The sequence below is a fragment of the Equus caballus genome, chromosome 25 (assembly GCF_041296265.1).
Source record: "Equus caballus isolate H_3958 breed thoroughbred chromosome 25, TB-T2T, whole genome shotgun sequence".
NCBI classification, from domain to species: Eukaryota; Metazoa; Chordata; class Mammalia; order Perissodactyla; family Equidae; genus Equus; species Equus caballus.
The window spans coordinates 33,918,302-33,937,171 of record NC_091708.1 but is presented as its reverse complement, the minus strand read 5'-3'; the positions used below and the strand labels follow the sequence as shown (position 1 = coordinate 33,937,171).

The window sequence follows — 18,870 nt, the reverse complement described above, 5'->3', positions numbered from 1 at the left end:
TGGTGTCTGTGAACAACTAGAGGCTTCAGGGAGCTGTGAATCTCCTAAAATTACATGGAAAGTTTTGTGCATATGTGTGTTTTTCTGGAGAGAATCTCAAAGTGATTCTCGACCCCAAAAAGTTACAAACAAAGTCTACAGTGTGCTGAAGACTTGGTGTTAGGGATACACAAATGATTATGAGACCGTCTTCATCTTCTGAGTTCACAGAGCGGTAAGGCAGACAGACTTACAGACACGATGTTACAGAATGGCCTGTTTTAAGGGTTTAAGTGACAGAGGCCACATAGAAGGGAGAGTTGGTGAGACAGCTTCACGGATGGAGGGAGCAGATGGTCAAGCCGAGTCAGAAGATCCAGGGCAGAAGGAATAACATGCAGAAACCCAGGCCACAAAACAGTAAAGTGCTGTCTACTTAAATGTCACACAAGTAGTCTAGTGGTGACAGTGCAAGTGCCCAGGGCGTAAGTGGCCCAACTTGAGGCAGCAGGTTGGCAGAAGCATTTGGGAAGTGTCTTTCAGGCCAGGCTTGGAGCTTAGTCTTGATCCCTTGGTCCATGGGAGGGCATTGAAGAGTTGCAAGCAAAGGACTGACATGGTCAGAGCTAAGTTTACAAAAATCCCTCTGTGTGTTGGGGAGACCCTGGAGGAGGGGAAAAAGTTAGAAGGAGGCTGGGGTAGTCGTCATCCAGGTGAGAGGGGAGGCCTTGAACTAAGGCCGTGGCAGGGGGGCTTAAGGAAGGAGAGGAAATGGAAAAATAAATTAGGAGATAAACCAGAAGACTTGCTAATCAGTTGGGTATTGGGGAGAGAGAGGTGCCATGGGTGATTCTCAGGATTATGGCTTTTAGTTTTCCTGTGGGCTTAGGACCCATTGGACACCTGATTAGACATCATTGGAGACCTGCAACAAGCGTCAAATTGTTCCCGGTCTTATAGATTCCTAGTATTATGGGGGAGGTCGGGGTTCAGCAGGAAATACACAACAGTACAGACAAATGATAAGCATAGTAAATGCTAAGGGATCAGGAGGGTGAGCATTGTGGGCTGAAGTGGGTCCAAAGCTCTCCATGTCATTATATCTGATGGGCAGTTGTTAGCTTCCATCTCACTTCACCTCTTAGCCACATTCACACTGCTCGCCACTCCTTTCATCTTGAAACACTTTCCCTGATGCCTTTTATGGCTCATGCTCTCTATATCTCTGGTCCCTCCTACTCAGTCTGCCCCGTGGGTTCCTCCTCCTTTCCCCACTACCTACTGCTTCTGTGTTCCAGCCCTGCCTGACCTGCCTCCACCTAAATCTTCTGCCTTATCTCACACGACTTTCCTCTTGTCCTCCGTGCTCCAGCCACCCTGACCACGCTTCAGGCTTTCCAGCGTGCCGTGGTCAGTCTGACCTCTGAGTTTTACATGTGTTCTCTCTTCCTCCCCCATCTTCTGCCTGTTCTTCCTTCCAGTCTCAGCTCAAACAGCCTTTTCTCAGGAATAGGGTGGCCATTTAATTTGTTGCCCAAACTGGGATACATTTGAAAGTGAAAAGAGGTGCTGTTAATAATAACACTTGGACAATAGGCATAAGCTGGAACTGTCCTGGACTAATGAGTACCTGGTCACTCAACTCAGAGTGGCCTTCTCAGACACTTCCCAGGTGTGATCAGGTCCCCCGTGCTCTGATCCTCATTGCTCTGTGGGCCTCATTTCACAGCCCTTCCCATGGTTATAGTCATGCGTTGGAGTGACTGTTTGATTCAGCTCTTCCTCCCCCCTGGGCTGGGTGCTCCATGACAGCAGACGTGCTCCCATGTGTCTTTGGCACTGGAGACATTTTGTGCCACATAATCGGTTCTTAATAATTAAGAGTAAACAAATTAATGGTGAACTCAGATTTGTATTTTTTGTATTTGTGGAGTGTGCAAAGCATTTTCATTTCCGTCATCTCATTTGGTTCCTGTTGCACCTTGCCAGGTTTTCTCCCTTCAACCTACCAATGACACAGAACTTTTGGTGGCCTAAGGTCTCATAGCTAGTAAGTGACAGAGATGAGTCTAGACCTCTCAGGTCCCCTGACCCCAAATCCAGTTCCTTTTCCAAAAGAGTTTGGAGAAAAGAAAAAGAAAGATGACTTCCAGATTTAAAGTCTGGTGCTGACCTTGAGAAAAATGGGGAGTGGAGAGCCTGAGAAGCATTTGTCAGTGTTCAGTTGCCCCATGAAAATCCGCATAGCATTCCAGGCTACAGAGAGCTCAGAGAGCTATGAATGGCCCCTTAGCCTTCGGGGGTGGAAGCAGACAGCTTTTTGTTGTTGTTTTATTGTGGTAAAACATGCGTAACACAAAATTTACCGTCTTAACCGTTTTTAAGTGCAGAGCTCAGTGGCATGAAATACATTCACATGTTGTGCAGCCATCACCGCCATCCCTTTCCAGAACTTTTTTCATCTTCCCAGACTGAAACTCTGTACTCACTAGACAAATAACTTCCCATTTTTCCCTCCCCACAGCACATAGAAACCACCATTCTATTTTCTGTCTCTATGAATTTGACTACTCTAGCTACCTCGTGTAAGTGGAACCATACAATATTTGTCTTTTTGTGTCTGGTTTATTTCACTTAGCATAATCTTCAGGGTTCATCCATGTTGTAGCAGGTGTCAAAATTTCATTCCTCCTTCAGGCTGAGTGCTGTTGCAGTGTACGTACGTGCCACATTTTCTTTATCCATTGATGGACAGTTGATGGACACTTGGGCTGTTTCCACCTTTTGGCTGTTGTGGATAGTGGTGCCGTGAATGTTTGTGTACCAATATCTGTTTGAGTCCTTGATTTTAATTCTTTTGGATGTATACCCAGAAGTAGAATTGCTGGATCATGGGGTAATTTTGTTTTCCACAGCAACTTTTTACATTCCCAGGGCACAAGGGTTCCAATTTCTCTACATCCTTGTCAACACTTATTTCCTTTTTTAAATTATTTTTTATAATAGCCATCCTAATGGGTGTGACGTGGTATCTCATTGTGGTTTTGATTTGCATTTTGCTAATGATCAGTGATATTGAGCATCTTTTCATGTGTTTATTAGCTATCTGTATATTTTCTTCAGGGAAATATCTATTCAAGTCCTTTGCCCCCCCTTTTTTATTTCCTGAGGAAGATTTGCCCTGAGCTAACATCCATGCCAACCTTCCTCTATGTTTTAGTATGTGGGCCACCAGCACAGCATGGCCACTAACAGCGCAGTGTAGGTCCGTGGAGAACTTAACACATGCCACTGAAGTGGAGAGTGCTGAACTTAACCACTAGGCCACTGGGGCTGGCCCAAGTCCTTTGCCCATTTTTTAATTGGTTTTGTTGTTGTTGTTGAGTTGCAGTCGTTTCTGAATACACTCTGAATATTAATCTCTTACCAGATATACGATTTTCAAATATTTTCTCCCATCCCATGGGTTGCCCTTGCATTCTGTTGACATGTCCTTTGATGCAAAACGTTTTTAATTTTGGTGAAGTTCAATTTATTTATCTTTTCTTTTGTTGCCTGTGCTTTTGATGTCATATCCAAAAAATCATTGCCAAGTCAAATGTCATGAAGCTTATCCCCTATATTTTCTTCTAAGAGTTTTTATAGTTTTAGCTCTTATGATTAGATCTTTGGCCCATTTGAGTTAATTTTTGTATATTGTGTAAGGTAAGGATCCAACTTCATCTTTTTGCTTGTGGATACCGGTTTTCCCAATACCAATTGTTGAAAAGACCGTCCTTTCCCCGTTGAATAGTCTTGTCATCCTTGTTGAAAATCATTTGAGCATATTTGTGAGGGTTTATTTCTGGGTTCTTTATCCTATTCCACTGGTCTATATGTCTGTTTTTACCAGTACCATAGTGGTTTTTATTAATTTATTTTTACTATTTTTTATTTAGAGCTGTTCTGGGTTCACAGCACAATTGAGCAGAAGGAACAGAGAGTCCCCATATATTCACTGCCCCTGCATATGCACAGCCTCCCCTACTGTCAAAAATCCCACACCAGAATGGTACATTTGTTGCAATGGATGAGCTTACACTGACACATCGTAATCACTGCAAGTCTATAGTTTATTTTAGGGTTCACTCTTGGTGTTGTACCTTCTGTGGATTTGGACAAATGTATAATGATGTGTATCCACCATTATAGTATCATACACAGTATTTTCACTGCCCTAAAAATCCTCTGGGCTCCACCTAGTCATCCCTGCCTCCTCCTGAACCCATGGCAACTACTGATCTTTTTACTGTCTCTGTAGTTTTATGTTTTCCAGAATATTATATCTTTGGAATCATACAATATGTAGACTTTTCAGATGGGCTTCTTTTGCTTAGGTATAAGCATTTAAGATCCATCCATGTCTTTTCATGGCTTGTTAGCTCATTTCTTTTTAGCACTGAATAATATTCCATTGTCTGGATATGCCACAGTTTGTTTATCCATTCACCTACTGAAGGACACCTTGGTTGCTTCCAAGCTTTGGCAATTATGAATAAAGCTGCTATAAACTTTAAAGCTGCTATAAACTCTAAAAATTGTGCAGCTTTTTTGTGGACATAAGTTTTCAACTCATTTGAATAAATACCAAGGAGCGCAATTGCTGGATCATATGGTAAGAGTATGTTTAGTTTTGTGAGAAACCATTAAATCATCTTCCAAAGTGGCTGTAGCATTTTGCATTCCCACCAGCAATGAAGGAGAGTTCCTGTTGCTCCACATCCTGGCCAGCATTTGGTGTTGTTAGTGTTTTGGATTTTGGCCATTCTAATAGGTGTATAGTGGTATCTCATTATTGTTTTACACACTGTTTTGATTACTGTTTCTTTGTTGTAAGTTTTGGCATCAGAATGTGTGATACCTCCAACACTGTTCTTCCTTTTCAAGATTGTTTTCCCTATTTGGGATTCCTTGAGATTCCATATGAATTCTAGGTTGAGTTTTTCTATTTCTGCAAAAAAAATGTCATTGGGATTTTGGTAGGGATTGCATTGAATCTGTAGACTGCTCTGGGTAGTACCGACACCTTAACAATATGAAGTCTTCTAATCTATGAACATGGGATGTCTTCCTACTTATGAGTGTCTTCTTTAATTTCTTTTAGCAACATTGTGTAATTTTCAGCGTGTAAGTCTTTTGCCTCCTTCGTTAATGCCTAAGTATTTAATCTTTTTGATGCTATTGTAAATGGAATCGCTTTCTTAATTTCCTTTTTGGATTTTTCATCATTGATATGTAGAAAAACAATTGATATTTGCCTATTGATTTTGTATCCTGAAACTGCTAAATTCGTTTATTATTTCTAACAGATTTGTGTATGTGTGCGTGTGTGTGTGATCTTTAGGGTTTTCTACATATAAGATCGTGTCATTTACAAAGAGAGATCATTTTACTTCTTCCTTTCCAATTTGAATGCCTCCTGTTTTTTTTCTTGCCTGTTGCGCTGGCCAGAACTTCAGTACCACGTTGACCAGAAGTGACAAAAGTGGGCATCCTTGTCTCATTCCTGATCTTAGAGGAAAAGCTTTTCAGTCTTTCACCACTGAGTATGGTGTTAGCTGTTTAAGCAGTTTTTTAAAAGATTTTAAAAAGAGGTAAGATTATGAAGTCTTGGGGCCTATTTAAAATTGTGTTTCTCTGAGTTCTCGGCACCTTGCACGGTGCCTGGCACATAGTGATTATCGAATGAATTGATTTTTTTAAAAACAAAGGCAGTTTCTCAAAACTGTACGAGCTAAAGGCTCTTCTGAATGAAGGGTTGATGTGGGATTCATGGGGGTGGCAAGGTTTGAAGGGCAACCCTAAGGATAATAAGGAGTTATCAGTTGTCCACTGACATGGAGCAGGTGTTGGTCCTACATTGTGGGCAGCAAAGCCACTTGGATCTTAGTAAACTTGGCTTGGATAATCTGCTTTTTAGAGAAATCTCCTTGGTTAAGTTATTTTTCCCTTCTCTATATTAGCACTTAACAGCTGGAAGAAAATAACATATGTTGTATCTCTCTGTATTTATGACTACTGAATTAATAACTTCAGTTCTTTGGATACAAAGAAAATGAGTGAAATGCTATAAATTAGAGATGGAGGTTGTTAATGCTTGTAGAATGTGTAACATATGCCTCCCTTTGGCACAGCTTTGAAGTAATGTGAATGATTTAAAGGGCCTGAGTCTGTTTGCCTTCGTTTTAATTGGGATTAGCTGGAAAGCATTGAGTCACCACCATTTCATTAGTAATGCTGTGTTCTTCCATTGGAACTTGGCCCTCTCAACTTGGAGTAGATAAAAAAATTCTGATTAACTATAGTCCTAGCATGGGAAAATCAAATGATTTTATTTAATATGTTGGCATTTCTCTTCATTTGGACTTTTAACAAGCAGATTCTAATTATAAACTAACATGTCTTTACTTTTTTCTTTTAATGAAGGTCATCTGAGTTACAGGCTTTAAAGGTCCAGTCTGTAAATGCAGAACTTGCTGATAACTTTGAGAGGCAGCAGGATGTCGTGGAAAGAGCAGGCCCTTTTGTCTCAGTGAGAGATTTTCTGGCTGGAAATAATTGAAACACTATAGCTTGTGCAGAGGGGATGCGTTCTAAGGAGACGAGGCTGTCTCACAGGATCCAAGGACAGGAGGGACAATCAGGCTCAGGAGGGTCTGGGCCTCAGTCCTGGAAGCCCTAGGAGCTGAGGTCTCTCAGTCTGCATCTCCAGGGCCACACGGCTTCATCTCTTCTTTTCTCGCTGCACCTGCTCCTTTCTTCTCTCTCAGCAGACTGGCTGCCTTTGCTTCTCCGTTCACACAGCCACGCGCAGCTGCCCAGCTCTGGCTTTTTATCACTTCCAGCTCAAGGGCCAGCAGAGGCTGCCTGGCATCTCTGATTTCCAAATTCCTGGAAGAGAGAATCTGGTTATCTCATCTTGAGTCAGATGACCACTCCTGGTCTGTTCTTTTATTCATTCAAAAAGTCTTTGTTGAATGCTGGGAACTGTTTTAGGCACTGGGGATCCATCCTGCCCTTGTGGACCTTGTGTGTGTGTGTGTGTGTGTGTGTGTGTGTGTGTGTGTATGTGTACATGAGAGAAAGAGAGACAGACAGACTATGAAAGCTCCTTCTTTTGGGACTGGGTTGAGAGTTGCAATTTTCAGGGAAAAAGAACTATGGGCTTGGAATTTAGATAGACCTGGATTCAAATCCTGACTCTTTTCATTATCAGCTCTGTGTGACCTTGGGCTTATTCGATTACCTCCTCAGCCTCAATTTTCTCATCAGTGAGATGAAAGTAATCTTTTCTAGGGTAGTTAAGAGGATTAAAATGAAAGGTGTCTGTAAAGTCACTATATAGTGCCTGCCACAGAATCAGAACTCTGCCCCACACCAGTGGCTGTTAGTCACTAGTGGTTGTGACCCTGAGCGAGTTACTTAGCTTGTCTGAATCTGTTTCCTCACTTATAAAATGGGAAAGAGCGTCATCTACCTCACATGCTTATTGTGAGGATTAAATCATGTGATGAGTGCCCGGCGCCAGGAATTCGTACATGGTAGACATTCATTGCGGTGCTGCTCCTCTTGTGCTTGTTACGAATCACATTTTTTCCCTTTCTTCTAGATCCCATTTGGCCGACGCTTGCCTTGTGACATCTACTGGCATGGAGTTTCATTTCATGACAATGACATATTCTCCGGTCAAGTGAACAAGTTTCCAGGTATCTGCTGTTATTGTTGGCATTTAAAAACGTTTCTAGGGCTGAGTCTGAGGGTACACTCTTCTGCAAAAACATGACAGTGTTTTGAGATGAAACTCGAGGACCCTTAATTGGGAATTGCTGCCTGCGCTGTGCAGCGGTACCATTCCCTCTGGAGGGAAGTTAACACGGAGGCAATCAGGACTTAACCCACCAAGGGTTTAAGATTGGAGGTTCAGGGGCTGGCCTGGTAGCACAGCAGTTAAGTTCACACGTTCCACTTTGTGCAGCCTTGGGTTCACCAGTTCGTATCCCGGGGGTAGACCTACGCATCTTTTGTCAAGCCATGCCGTGGCAGACGTCCCACATATAAAGTAGAGGAAGATGGGCATGGATGTTAGCTCAGGGCCAGTCTTCCTCAGCAGAAAGAGGAGGATTGGCAGCAGATGTTAGCTCAGGGCTAATCTTCCTCAAAAAAAAAAAAAAAAAAAAGATTGGAGGTTCAAAAACACAAACAGACAGGCTCTTCTGGTCTAATTCTACTGGTGGAAGAACATGATTTTCACCTTCTGGGTTCTTGATATAACATGGGGGTGTTATGAGAGGGGATTATATTCTCAAAATAAAAAAAAGAACATTTCACTCAAATACTTTGCAGGAAACAGGAGTACTAAAATTCTAGGGATCTATCACAGAAATGGGGTTAGCAGCTTCCATTTTCTTTAAGTATCATATTTGGAGGTACCATTTTTAAGACCAAATCCACCAGTCTCCATACTGGGAACAATAGGCTGCAGTCAGCGTTTAGTTTTATCTCAGGACATCATCCCAGCGAGACTTACCCTGCAAGGTGACTCTTAGTGCCAGAAAAGTCTCCCGGCCAATTTTAAGATACCCCTCCCTCCGCTCCCAGCCCCCCATGCACCTTCTTATTTCATGTTTAATCTCTCCCACCCTCTTCTGCCGTGATTGCTATGCATTATTTTTAATGGCTAATAGAAGAGGGTGGTCAAGGTTAGTGGGAGTGCCGGGGGGAGGGAGCATTTGCTTAAGCTGGGTGTGATCACGGCCAAACAGTCCTCCACTTATTTTCAGAAATGTTAACATATTGCACAAACGATATTCTAATGCAATAATAAATCATTTCTAAAAAGAACATCATCTTGAATTCCATCCCTCATTTAACAAAACCACAATGTGAATATTTCTGTATTTCCTCCCAAACCTTAACCATGTATATGTGTTATTTTTACATAGTGGCAGTCAGAGCGTAGTCGCCTGAATGTAAGGTATTTTCTCTCAGCATTATATCATTTATGCTTATTTTAAAAAGGAGAATCAATTGACTCTTTTTCTTTGGAATTCCATTCCATGTCTTTAAGACACACCTATCAGAAAACCCAATTATCTGCACATTATACACTGGCTAGTTGTGCCACGTCCGCTAGGGGTTTTCAACTGAGTGTTGACTACCATAGGCCCCACTTGGCTCAGATTTGCTTGGAAGGGTGTAGGGCAGGAAACACAGCTTGCCAGCCAGTCACCTCAAGTGACAGCTCAGGTGCAAGGAGACAAGATCCACACTGGCGGGTGTGGGTCTGTCTTAGCTTAGACACCACCTAGGAGCCAACATCTCGTGTAACTCCTCCACAGCATAGCTTCCAGGGTCCCCGCCAGGGTCATGCTAAGTTACAAGAATCACTACACTCAAAAAAGCCTAGAGCTGTGATTTCCTACCAGGTATTTATGCAATTTGCCAATCAGGGATCATTTTAACTGTATGCTTTGTTGTCTAGTAACACCGCTAAATTTCCACCTTTATTGATTTCCAAGGGAGCAAGCTAGAAAATTAGCCCAAGGTCAAATTTGTCCTTAGAGGAGGAGAGAGGGTTTTGTCAGAGGACAAGAACAATTCTTGTAGTCAGGATTCTTGCACACAGTTTAATGGGATAGCTCTTATTTTCTGTCTTGCTGCTCAGAAAAAGCGACATTCTGATGCCACTAAAAGGACTTACTGGAATGTTGGGAGAACAAAATTTGGATGAGAACAACTCTTTGAATGAGGACAGAGTTCCTGAGACAGGAGTCATCAAAGGAGGCTTCATTTACCTTTTCCCAGTCTGTTCAGGCCTCATCTAAGGGCTGAGAGGGGGAAAGAAGGAGTACCCATGGCCCTGCATTTGGAACACAAATCAGAAATACAGAAAAAAATACCCCCGAGGGACTAGTTTCATTAGAGGTAATATAAGAATATTCACTCCAAAGAAGCAAGTCTGGCCTATCCCATATTCCACATGCCAGTGATTAGAACATATAATTTTCCAATTTACTAACAGCAATTAATTAACTCTAATGACAGAGCAGTCTCTCGAACCTCTAGGCAGAGGAAGAGTGCTGCCACACCTTCTGCTCTGTGAAGGACAGCCCTTAGCAAGGGGGTGATCACAGCACGGGCTGCCCTTTGACTCCAGTTTGTGTCCAAGCTTATCTTCTTCCTCTGTCTCTCATATATCCCATTATTCTAAAAATGCATTTAGTATGTTACTTAAAGTCCTAGTGGATGTGCCAGGCAAGTCTAAACACTTCACATGCTGAATAAACTGAAAACTTTTGGATACCCATATGGAAGTAATTTATTTTGTTTGTGTCAGCACATTAGATTTTAGCCACTTTTCTATGGGCAATTTCCTGCAAGATATGTTATTATATTTTAACTGATGAATTAAGACTTTCTATAAAAATTATCTGATTTAGATATGTCTCTGCTTTAAAAAAAAGTCCAGAATCGTCAATTCTCAGCTTACAAGCAAGTCTCTTGCTGAGTTTTAGGGTCTTAGATGAAGGGCAGCTCATGGCAGGTGGTGCCTGAGAGCCCACCAACGAGGAGGGGACTTTCTATAGAGAGGGAGAGGGCTCCCGTGAGGAATCTAGGAGGGCAGCCATGTGTCAAGCACTGGGCTGGGCTGGGGATACAAAGACAAGGAGAAAGCAAGTAAAGAGAAGTAAAATACAAAATAAGTACAATGCCAGAGGAAGTTTGGGAGGCCGTGGGAGTTTGGAGCAAGGGCACATGACCTAACTCAGATTTGCCTGGGGGGCAGGCAGGGTGAGAGATCCTGGAGAAGAGGATTGACAGGTGAACTGAGCCTCCAGGAACAGATAAGCCTGACTCCCATGCAAAACAGGGAGCAGAGATGGGGCAAAGGTTTAGAATGCTTAGAGCATGCTGCTCATTCAGTGAAGGGCAAGTGGCCCATGATGGTTAGCAAGGGTCAAGTATGATAAGGACATTGGAAAGGTGATAGGCAGGGACCAAAGTACAGCATTGTTCTGGTCTGAAGGTCATGGGAAGCCACTGAGAAATTTTTAAGCCAGAGAGTGACGTGGGCCAGCTTGCAATTTAGAAAGATCAGCCAGAAGGATGCATTGGAGGTGGGTGGAAAGGCTGAGAAAGGAAACAGATATAGAGCCAAGAGGCTGCTGCAGCATCCAGGCGAGAAAGAAACTAATCACTGGTGATGGGAGTAGAGGAAAGAGGATGGATCTGAAAGAATGTATTTGTTGTTTGGTGGTTGTAAGGTGTTTTCGCCAAGAATTACTGTTATGATATTTGGATTGAATAGTACTAGATTTTGTTTCGTTTTTGTTTTTTTAATTGGATTGGGCAAGTCAGAGGATTAAACTATTGCACTCTTGGGTCATTCCAATGGAGTGGGACCACCAGGCCTTGAGACTCCAGTGTAGCAGACGGAAGAACCCAGGCCCCAAAGGAGTGGCAGGAGGCAAGCTCTTGGTGTAAGAAGCTCCAGTCGGAGTTGGGGCTCTTTTCCGATCTTTAGGGGAACTGCCACAGTAGCGATATCTAGGGCTAGACCTTATTGAGAAAGCCAAGTAGGCAGTCAGCCTCAAAAGAACATGATAGAAGGTAGCAGTAGCCCAGTCACTGGTTTAGTCACAGATGGGAGGACTGCAGCCCTTGCAGGATAGTCTTGCAGGGAACAGAGAAAGAACACTGGGGAGAACAAGGCAAAGGCAGGGCTGAGGCTGCCACTCAGGCACCAAGAGTAAATGACAGGTTACCAAAATTTGAGGACAAAGCAGTGGAGCCTCAGAAAAACAGTTAAAATCCTCATCATCTAATTGGAGTACAAAGTCAGGGTCAAAGTTTCAGTAGGGACGAGCTGATAAGTAGACCTAGAGCTTGCACCTCAGGTCACAGTGGGTCCCAGAACCTACGGCGGGCATGACAGGTAGAGGTCAGGCGCTGCAGCTGCTTAGAGAAGGGAGGCAGAGCCTGGAGCCAGTAGGTCCTGGCGATGACCTCCCTTTTCATGTGCTCTGCAGCATGTGCTCTGCCTCAGCTAGAAACCCAGCTACTGAGAGAAGATGACACTCCTCGCGTCTGTCTCTGAGCCACCGCTAGAGGCAGGGATGGGAACACAGCACTGGGTGGGAACACAGCTTAGATATGGTGGAGGAAAAAAGGTTTTTGTGGTAAACAGATTTAGAGGGGTCTACACTGGTGCATTCTGGAGACGGGCGTTCAGGCAGAGCTAGGGGTGAGATGTCTAAAACTTACGAGCCAGAGGGGTCTGGGAAAAACAGCATTGGCTTGTAGGGGTGCTTCTTAAGCTGGTTGTTTTCAACTTGGAGACAGACACAGAGGTAAACTCGGAAACAGATCTATTAGCTGGTGTGGGTGCTGATGATCCACATTAGAAAAAGAGCCACTGCAGATTTATAATGAATATCTACTCAATTTGCTGGACATTGATGTTCACGACCTTCTCTGGAACATTCAGACTGCACTCCTGTGCTCACAGCACTTCTGTGTGTGTTGTGTGGGTCCGTCTGACCTGCCAAGGATTTCTGAAAGGGACCCTTCCCCTGTCACAACCATTCAGTGCAGACAATACCACCACACCTCTGGTCTGGAGGCATCATCTATTTGATGTTAGGTGCTGTATTCCAGTTAGTTAGGAAGGTTTTTAGTTTAATACTATAACTGAAATGTTAGTTAAATACAAGTAAAAAGGTTCCCAAAAAGTTGAAAATTTTTTGTGTATACTTTGTATTAAGCTCCAATGTTTGTAACTCAAAAATTCTAATTTCATGGAGGAATCAAAGGCAATAGGTGTAATTTTCAGAATGCGTACTTACTTCTTGCGAAGCTCGGAACACGGTCCTCAGTGAGTTTTCTTTAATATCGAAGAGCCCACATCAGAGCACAGCCTGTTAGTGCTTTTTAAGTTCCTTTAGTTCTTATTAATCCTTCTCCTTATCCTTCTAAACAAGAGCTAAGAACCCAGGCGTTGACATCTCGAAGCTGCGATCTTTAGATTTATTGTGTTTTTAATATGCTGAGGGAAGCAAGATAGGTTATTAAAACGTTCATTCTCAGATGTTCACCTTTTGCTTCCTGAACGTGGGAGTTTTGTGAGACCTCATTCATTCTAACTGTGCCCATTTGGACCGTGTGATAATTCCACATGCCAGGCTGACATGGAGCTGTGTACTTTCTGTTAAAAATGACTTTGTTAAGCAAATTTCTCATGTCAGTAACGGAACCATGTAGGCTTTTTCAGGGTGAAGGCCATTGTTAGTCTTCATCTTTAGCAATGCTATTTGCTTTAAGAACGAAGCTTGCTAAAATTTTAAAATTGTGACCTATTTGCTTAAAATTTGCCGAGATATATATTCATTTTCTCCTCTTGTCAGAGTTACTAAAGATATTACAAGAAAAAAATCCACCATCCTTTTAAGATGTTTTATAAGTGAGACGTTTCAGTCCCTCTGGGCAAGTTAATGAGATCTGATCAATGTCAGTGTCAGTATTTATAACAGAAGAACTCCTACGGATTCCATTTTTTCCCTTTAAACTATAAATTATGCTATGATATCCTTTCTACTTCCTGTCCTTATTTCAAGGAGACAGATTTTCTGCTGAAAGGTGTATATTTTTCTATTTTATACCTTTAATACTCATGAGAGTTTAAAACAAAGCAACTTAATTAAGCTTCTCATAGTGTAATCAGAGTCCACTAGATAATATTCTCTAGGATATAAGATGGAAGGAATCCCAGAAGTACGTGTAGTCACCCAAAATTAAAGAGGATATTAAGTTTTAAGTGTAAGATATAAATGTTTCTTTTTATTCATTATGTAGGGGGCTGACAAAGAATGGAATAATAAACTCGGTGGAAATTCATTCTTTCAAATTGATGCTTCATTTTTATAAGGAGAAAAAAAATATCCGTCTATCCCCCCAAGTTTGTCATTAATTTGGTAGATCTTCCAAAACTATGAGTCACCGCTGTGGGGAACAATTCGTACCTTTTTTTATCCTGTCTAAAAAGGTGAATATGGCGGGTGGGTGGTTTTAAAAGTCCCAAATAATGGCTGTCTTATAGCTCGTGGCCACTGTTGTTAAAACCTCACAGCTTCTCTTCTCCCCAGGCATGACGGAGATGGTGCGTAAAATTACTCTGAGCAGAGCAGTGAGAATCATGCAGAATCTCTTTCCTGAGGAGTACAACTTCTACCCTCGCTCATGGATTCTGCCTGACGAGTTCCAGCTCTTTGTTGCTCAGGTAGATGGCACTCCGTCCCCACGACCCTTGAATTATGTTCTGGTTGCAACTACGTCCTGGGAGCTGTGTGCTGGGAGCTGGAGAAGGGGGTGCCCAGGAAGCTGAGACTGGTTAAGGGAGTGTCTTAACCATACACAGTAGGTGTTGGCAGCAATCAAGGCAGCCTGCAGAGTTGAACGAGTAGAGTGACAGGTAGGTAAGCTGAAGAAGTGGGTCTTGACATGAGGAGACAGGCCTGGGGCATCTCATACTGGGAGCTGGATCACGGAGTCAGCGTTCGGAAAGCCAGGCAGACAGAGTGGAGCAGGGGTTGAGCCCACAAGTGGACTGGACTGGCACTGTCTGGGTGAACCCTCGAGGCTGTGCTCTCCTCAGCACCCTGTGGTGGGACACGTGGGAGGTCGGGCTCCGTTTCAAGGCCGGGGAGTAGGTCTGACAGACTGAGGGGGGAAACGTTTGAAGTGTCCTGCATTAAATTTGTTTCAGAATCAATTTTTAAATCACCCATTCCATATCAAAGCAACTTGTTTGAGCCTTCACCGCTGAAACAGAACCAGTAGTGAAGCTGAAAGCAGAATTGCCGTTTCATTTAGTCTTTTAACAATTTCATTTAGGACCATTTCAAAGCCTTTGCCAATGGGTTCCACGGTCCATACCATACCTCTGAGGGTAACTATGCAGCAAATGCCTGTCTCACTGTGATGAGGCTATTGCGATTTGTTGGTCCTACTATGTTCCAGGCATTGTGCTAAAAGCTTACCATTATTTCTCTAAATCCTCACCGCAATCTTATGAAGTTGGTTGTATTATTATCCCCATTTTATGGATGAGGAAACTGAGGCTTTGAGAAGTTGACTTGCTTAAGAAGTAGGATTTAAACTAGAGCTGATTTCAAGGCCTACGCTTTTTATATTCTTTATTGCCTGCATGTTGTTTTGTTTTTAATATTGAATTATAAAACTTGTAATAAAATTATGATTTATTAAGCCCAAAAATCTTGACGTAGTAATTTTTAAAAGGAAGCTTTCTATGAGGTGGTGGTCACATAGATCTATACATTTCTTAAAATTCATCAAATTATTGACTTAAAATGAGTGTGTTTTATTGTATGGAAATTATGCTTCAGTAAAGTTAATTTTTAAAAATAAAGTGAACTACCATCTGTTCCCCATACTCACCTCCCAGTTTCCACTTCTGTGGCTCTGCTCATGCTACTGCCCCTGCGTGGAATACCTTTCCTTCCCATTTCTACAACTCTAGATCTAACTATTCTGCAAGGCTGACTTTAAATGATACCAACCGTGTCTTCAAAATCAGACGAGTGAGAAGAGCATTTCCATCATCCCTGAAGCTCCTCTGTGCTTCCTTGTGGTCAGCCCCTCCACTCCCCAGCCCAGGCAACCGCTGATCTGCATTCTCACTATAGATTAGTTTTGCCCATTCGAGAAATTCATATAAATGATAAAGTAAGTATTCTTTTGAGTCTTTTTTTCTTTCGGAATTATGTTTTTGAGATTCATCCATGTTTATTGTGTGTGTCAGTAGCTTGTATTTTTATTAGAGAGCAGTGTTCCATTGTATGACTGTACCCCGCTCTGTTTATCTATTCACCAATTGATGGGCATTTGAGTTGTTTCCAGTTTGGGGATATTATAAATAAATCTGCTGTGACGATTCATGTCAAGTCCTTTTGTGGATATATGTTTACATGTCTCTTGGGTAATATCTAGGAGTGGAATTTCTGGATTATATGGTATGTGTCTGTTTAACTTTATAAATTGCCAAAATGTTTCCCAAAGTGGTTCCGCTTTACACTCTCACTGGCAGTGTGTGAGCATTCTCTTTGTTCCACATCGTTGCCAATACTTGGTATTGTTAGTCTTTTGAATTTTAGACATTCTAGTAGATGTGTAGTTGTATCTTTTTATGGTTTTAATTTACACCTCCCTGATGACTAGATGTTAAGCATCTTTTCATATGCCTTTTGGCCATTTGAATATTCTCTTTGGTTAAGTGTATATTCAAAATTTTTGCTCATTTTTTATGAATATTTTATTTTTAAGTCATAGGGTCTTTATATATTTTGAATACAAGTCTTTTCATGTGTATTGTGATGTATTTGTATATGTATTGTGACTATTTTCTCCCACTTGACTTTTCAAAGTCTTAACCTTAAATTTGCATTTTTTAACTCTGTCTTTTAAAGAGCAGAAGTTTTTCATTTCGATGAAGTGAAATTTATCAAGATTTTCTTTTGTAGTTTGTGTGATGTCTAAGACATCTTATATCAATCCCTTTAAATTTGTTGAAAGTTGTCTTATGGTCCATATATTGTCTATCTTGGTGAATGTTTCACGTGCACTTGAAAATAATATGTATTTAGGAGTTGTTGGTGTAGCATCCTGTAAATATCAATTAGGTCAAGTTGTTACTTGGCACTGTTCACATATTCCTTACTAATTTACTGCCTACTTGTTCTGTCAGTTATTGAGAGAGTATGTTGAAATTTCCAGTTCACATTGTGGATTGTCTATTTCTCCTTCTAGTTATGTCAGTTTTTGCGTCTTGTATTTTGAAGCTCTGTTATTAGCTTGATAATTTGACTCCTTTGTAAGGTAACTGTCCTTGTCCTGAAGTCTACTCTGATATTAATATAGCACCTCCAGCTTTCTTTGACTCACTATTTGTGTGGTATATCTTTTGATTATTCTTTTACTTTTTAACCTATCTGTACTTTTAAAGAGTGCTTCTTGGTGACAGCATGTAAATGGGTTATGATCTTTTATCCAGTTTGACAATCCCTGCCTCTTAATTGGTGTGTTTAGCCCATTTATTCTTAATGCAGTCATCAATATTGTTAGATTCAAATATACCATCTTTTTATTTCTTTTCTATTTATCCTATATGTTTGGATTAATTGGATATTTTTAGTATTTTATTTTATCTCCTCATTAGGCCTATTAGCTATACCTCTTTAAAAAGTGTTTTTAGTTTTTCTTCTATCCCTAGGCGCTAGGATTTACAATGCATCTTTAACTTATCACATTTACTTTAAGTGTTACATACTTCAAGTTCACTCTAAGCACCTTGCTGCAGTCAGCTTCTATTCCCATTCTCATTCTCTGTGCCATTGTCACATACTTTACTTATATGTTACGAACCCCACAATACATTGTTATTATTTTTGCTTTGAAAAGTCAATTTTCTTATAAAGAAACTGAAAAATGAATATATTTGTCTTCTATACTCACCCATATATTTACATTTTCAGCATTCTTTATTCCTTCGTGTAGCTCTGGGGTTCCATCTGGCATTATTTTCCTTCAGCTTGGGGAATTTTCTTTAACATGTCTCTTGTAGTGCAGGTCTGCTTGTGACAAATTCTCTCAGCTTTTGGTTTTTTGGAAATGCCTTCATTTTGCTTTCAGTTTTTAAACTATTTTGAACTAATTTTGGACTTACAAAAAAGTTGTAAAAACAGTAGAGAGAGATTTCCCATATATCCTCCATTTAGCTTCTCCTAATATTAGCATCTCATACAATTACTGAAACTGGTAAATTAACATTGATATAACAATACTAAATAATATACACATCTTATTTGCATTTTTTCTATTATCCTGCTAATGTCCTTTTTTTCTGGTACAGGATCCACTCCATGATCCCTCACTGACTTTCTCCTTAGTTTCCTCTGATCTATAACAGTTGCTCAATCTGTCTTTGTCTTTCATGACCTCGACTCTTTTGAAGAGTATTGGCCAGCTATTTCTTTAAGAATGTCCTTCAATCTGGTTTAGATTTTTTTCATAATTAAATTCATATTAAACATTTTTGCTAAGAATAACACAAAAATGATGTTGTCACCTTCTCAATGCATCATATCAGGAGGTACATCATGGCAAGATGTCTTAATTCTGGTGATGATGACTTTGATCACTTAGTTAAGGTAGTGTCTGCTATGTTTCTCTACTATAAAGTTACTACTTTTTCCCTTTGTAATCATTAAGTATCTTGTGGGGAGATATTTTGAGTCTATGCAGATAGCCTATTTGTCTTATAATTTTCTAAAAAGCAGCTTTAGTTAAGTATAATTGACATACAATAAACTGCAAATATTTAAAGTGTGCAGCTTGATATGTTTTGATATATGTAAAAACATATGAAACCATGACCACCATCAATCAAGATAATGAACATATCCATCACCCCAAAATGTTTCCTCATGTCCCTTTTTAGTCCTTCCTTTCTTCCCCTCCCTGCCCTCTACCTCCTGTCACCAGGCAACCGTGGATCTGCTTTCTGTCAAGATTAGTTTGCACTTTCTAGAATTTTATATAAATGAAATCATATAGCAGGTACTCTTTTCTTCTTTTTTGGGGTCTGGCTTCTTTCACTCAACATAATTATTTTGAGATTCATCCATGTTGTAGTATTCATCAATAATTCATTCTTTTTTATTACTGAGGAGTATTCCATTGACTGTATATGCCGCAGTTTGCTTATACCTTTAAATAGGTCCTGGTACCGATAGGTTGGTACGTGGGGGTCCCCACTCCAACCAGCAATTCTGGAGACAC

The 18,870-nt window shown here is 41.0% G+C and overlaps 1 protein-coding gene across 8 annotated transcripts in view; it reads left to right on the top strand.

Annotated features, from left to right (window-relative positions):
- Window positions 1-18,870, top strand: part of TTLL11 (tubulin tyrosine ligase like 11) — a 227,450-nt gene that overhangs the window by 39,592 nt on the left and 168,988 nt on the right. For 5 of the 8 annotated variants that reach the window (XM_023628807.2, XM_070251061.1, XM_070251060.1 and 2 more), the window contains exons 2-3: window positions 7,628-7,724; window positions 14,160-14,293. In XM_023628807.2, the coding sequence (XP_023484575.2) occupies window positions 7,628-7,724; window positions 14,160-14,293 (231 nt within the window). The remainder of the gene's footprint in view (window positions 1-7,627; window positions 7,725-14,159; window positions 14,294-18,870) is intronic. The other 3 variants (XM_070251062.1, XM_070251064.1, XM_070251063.1) reach the window with 1 other exon arrangement.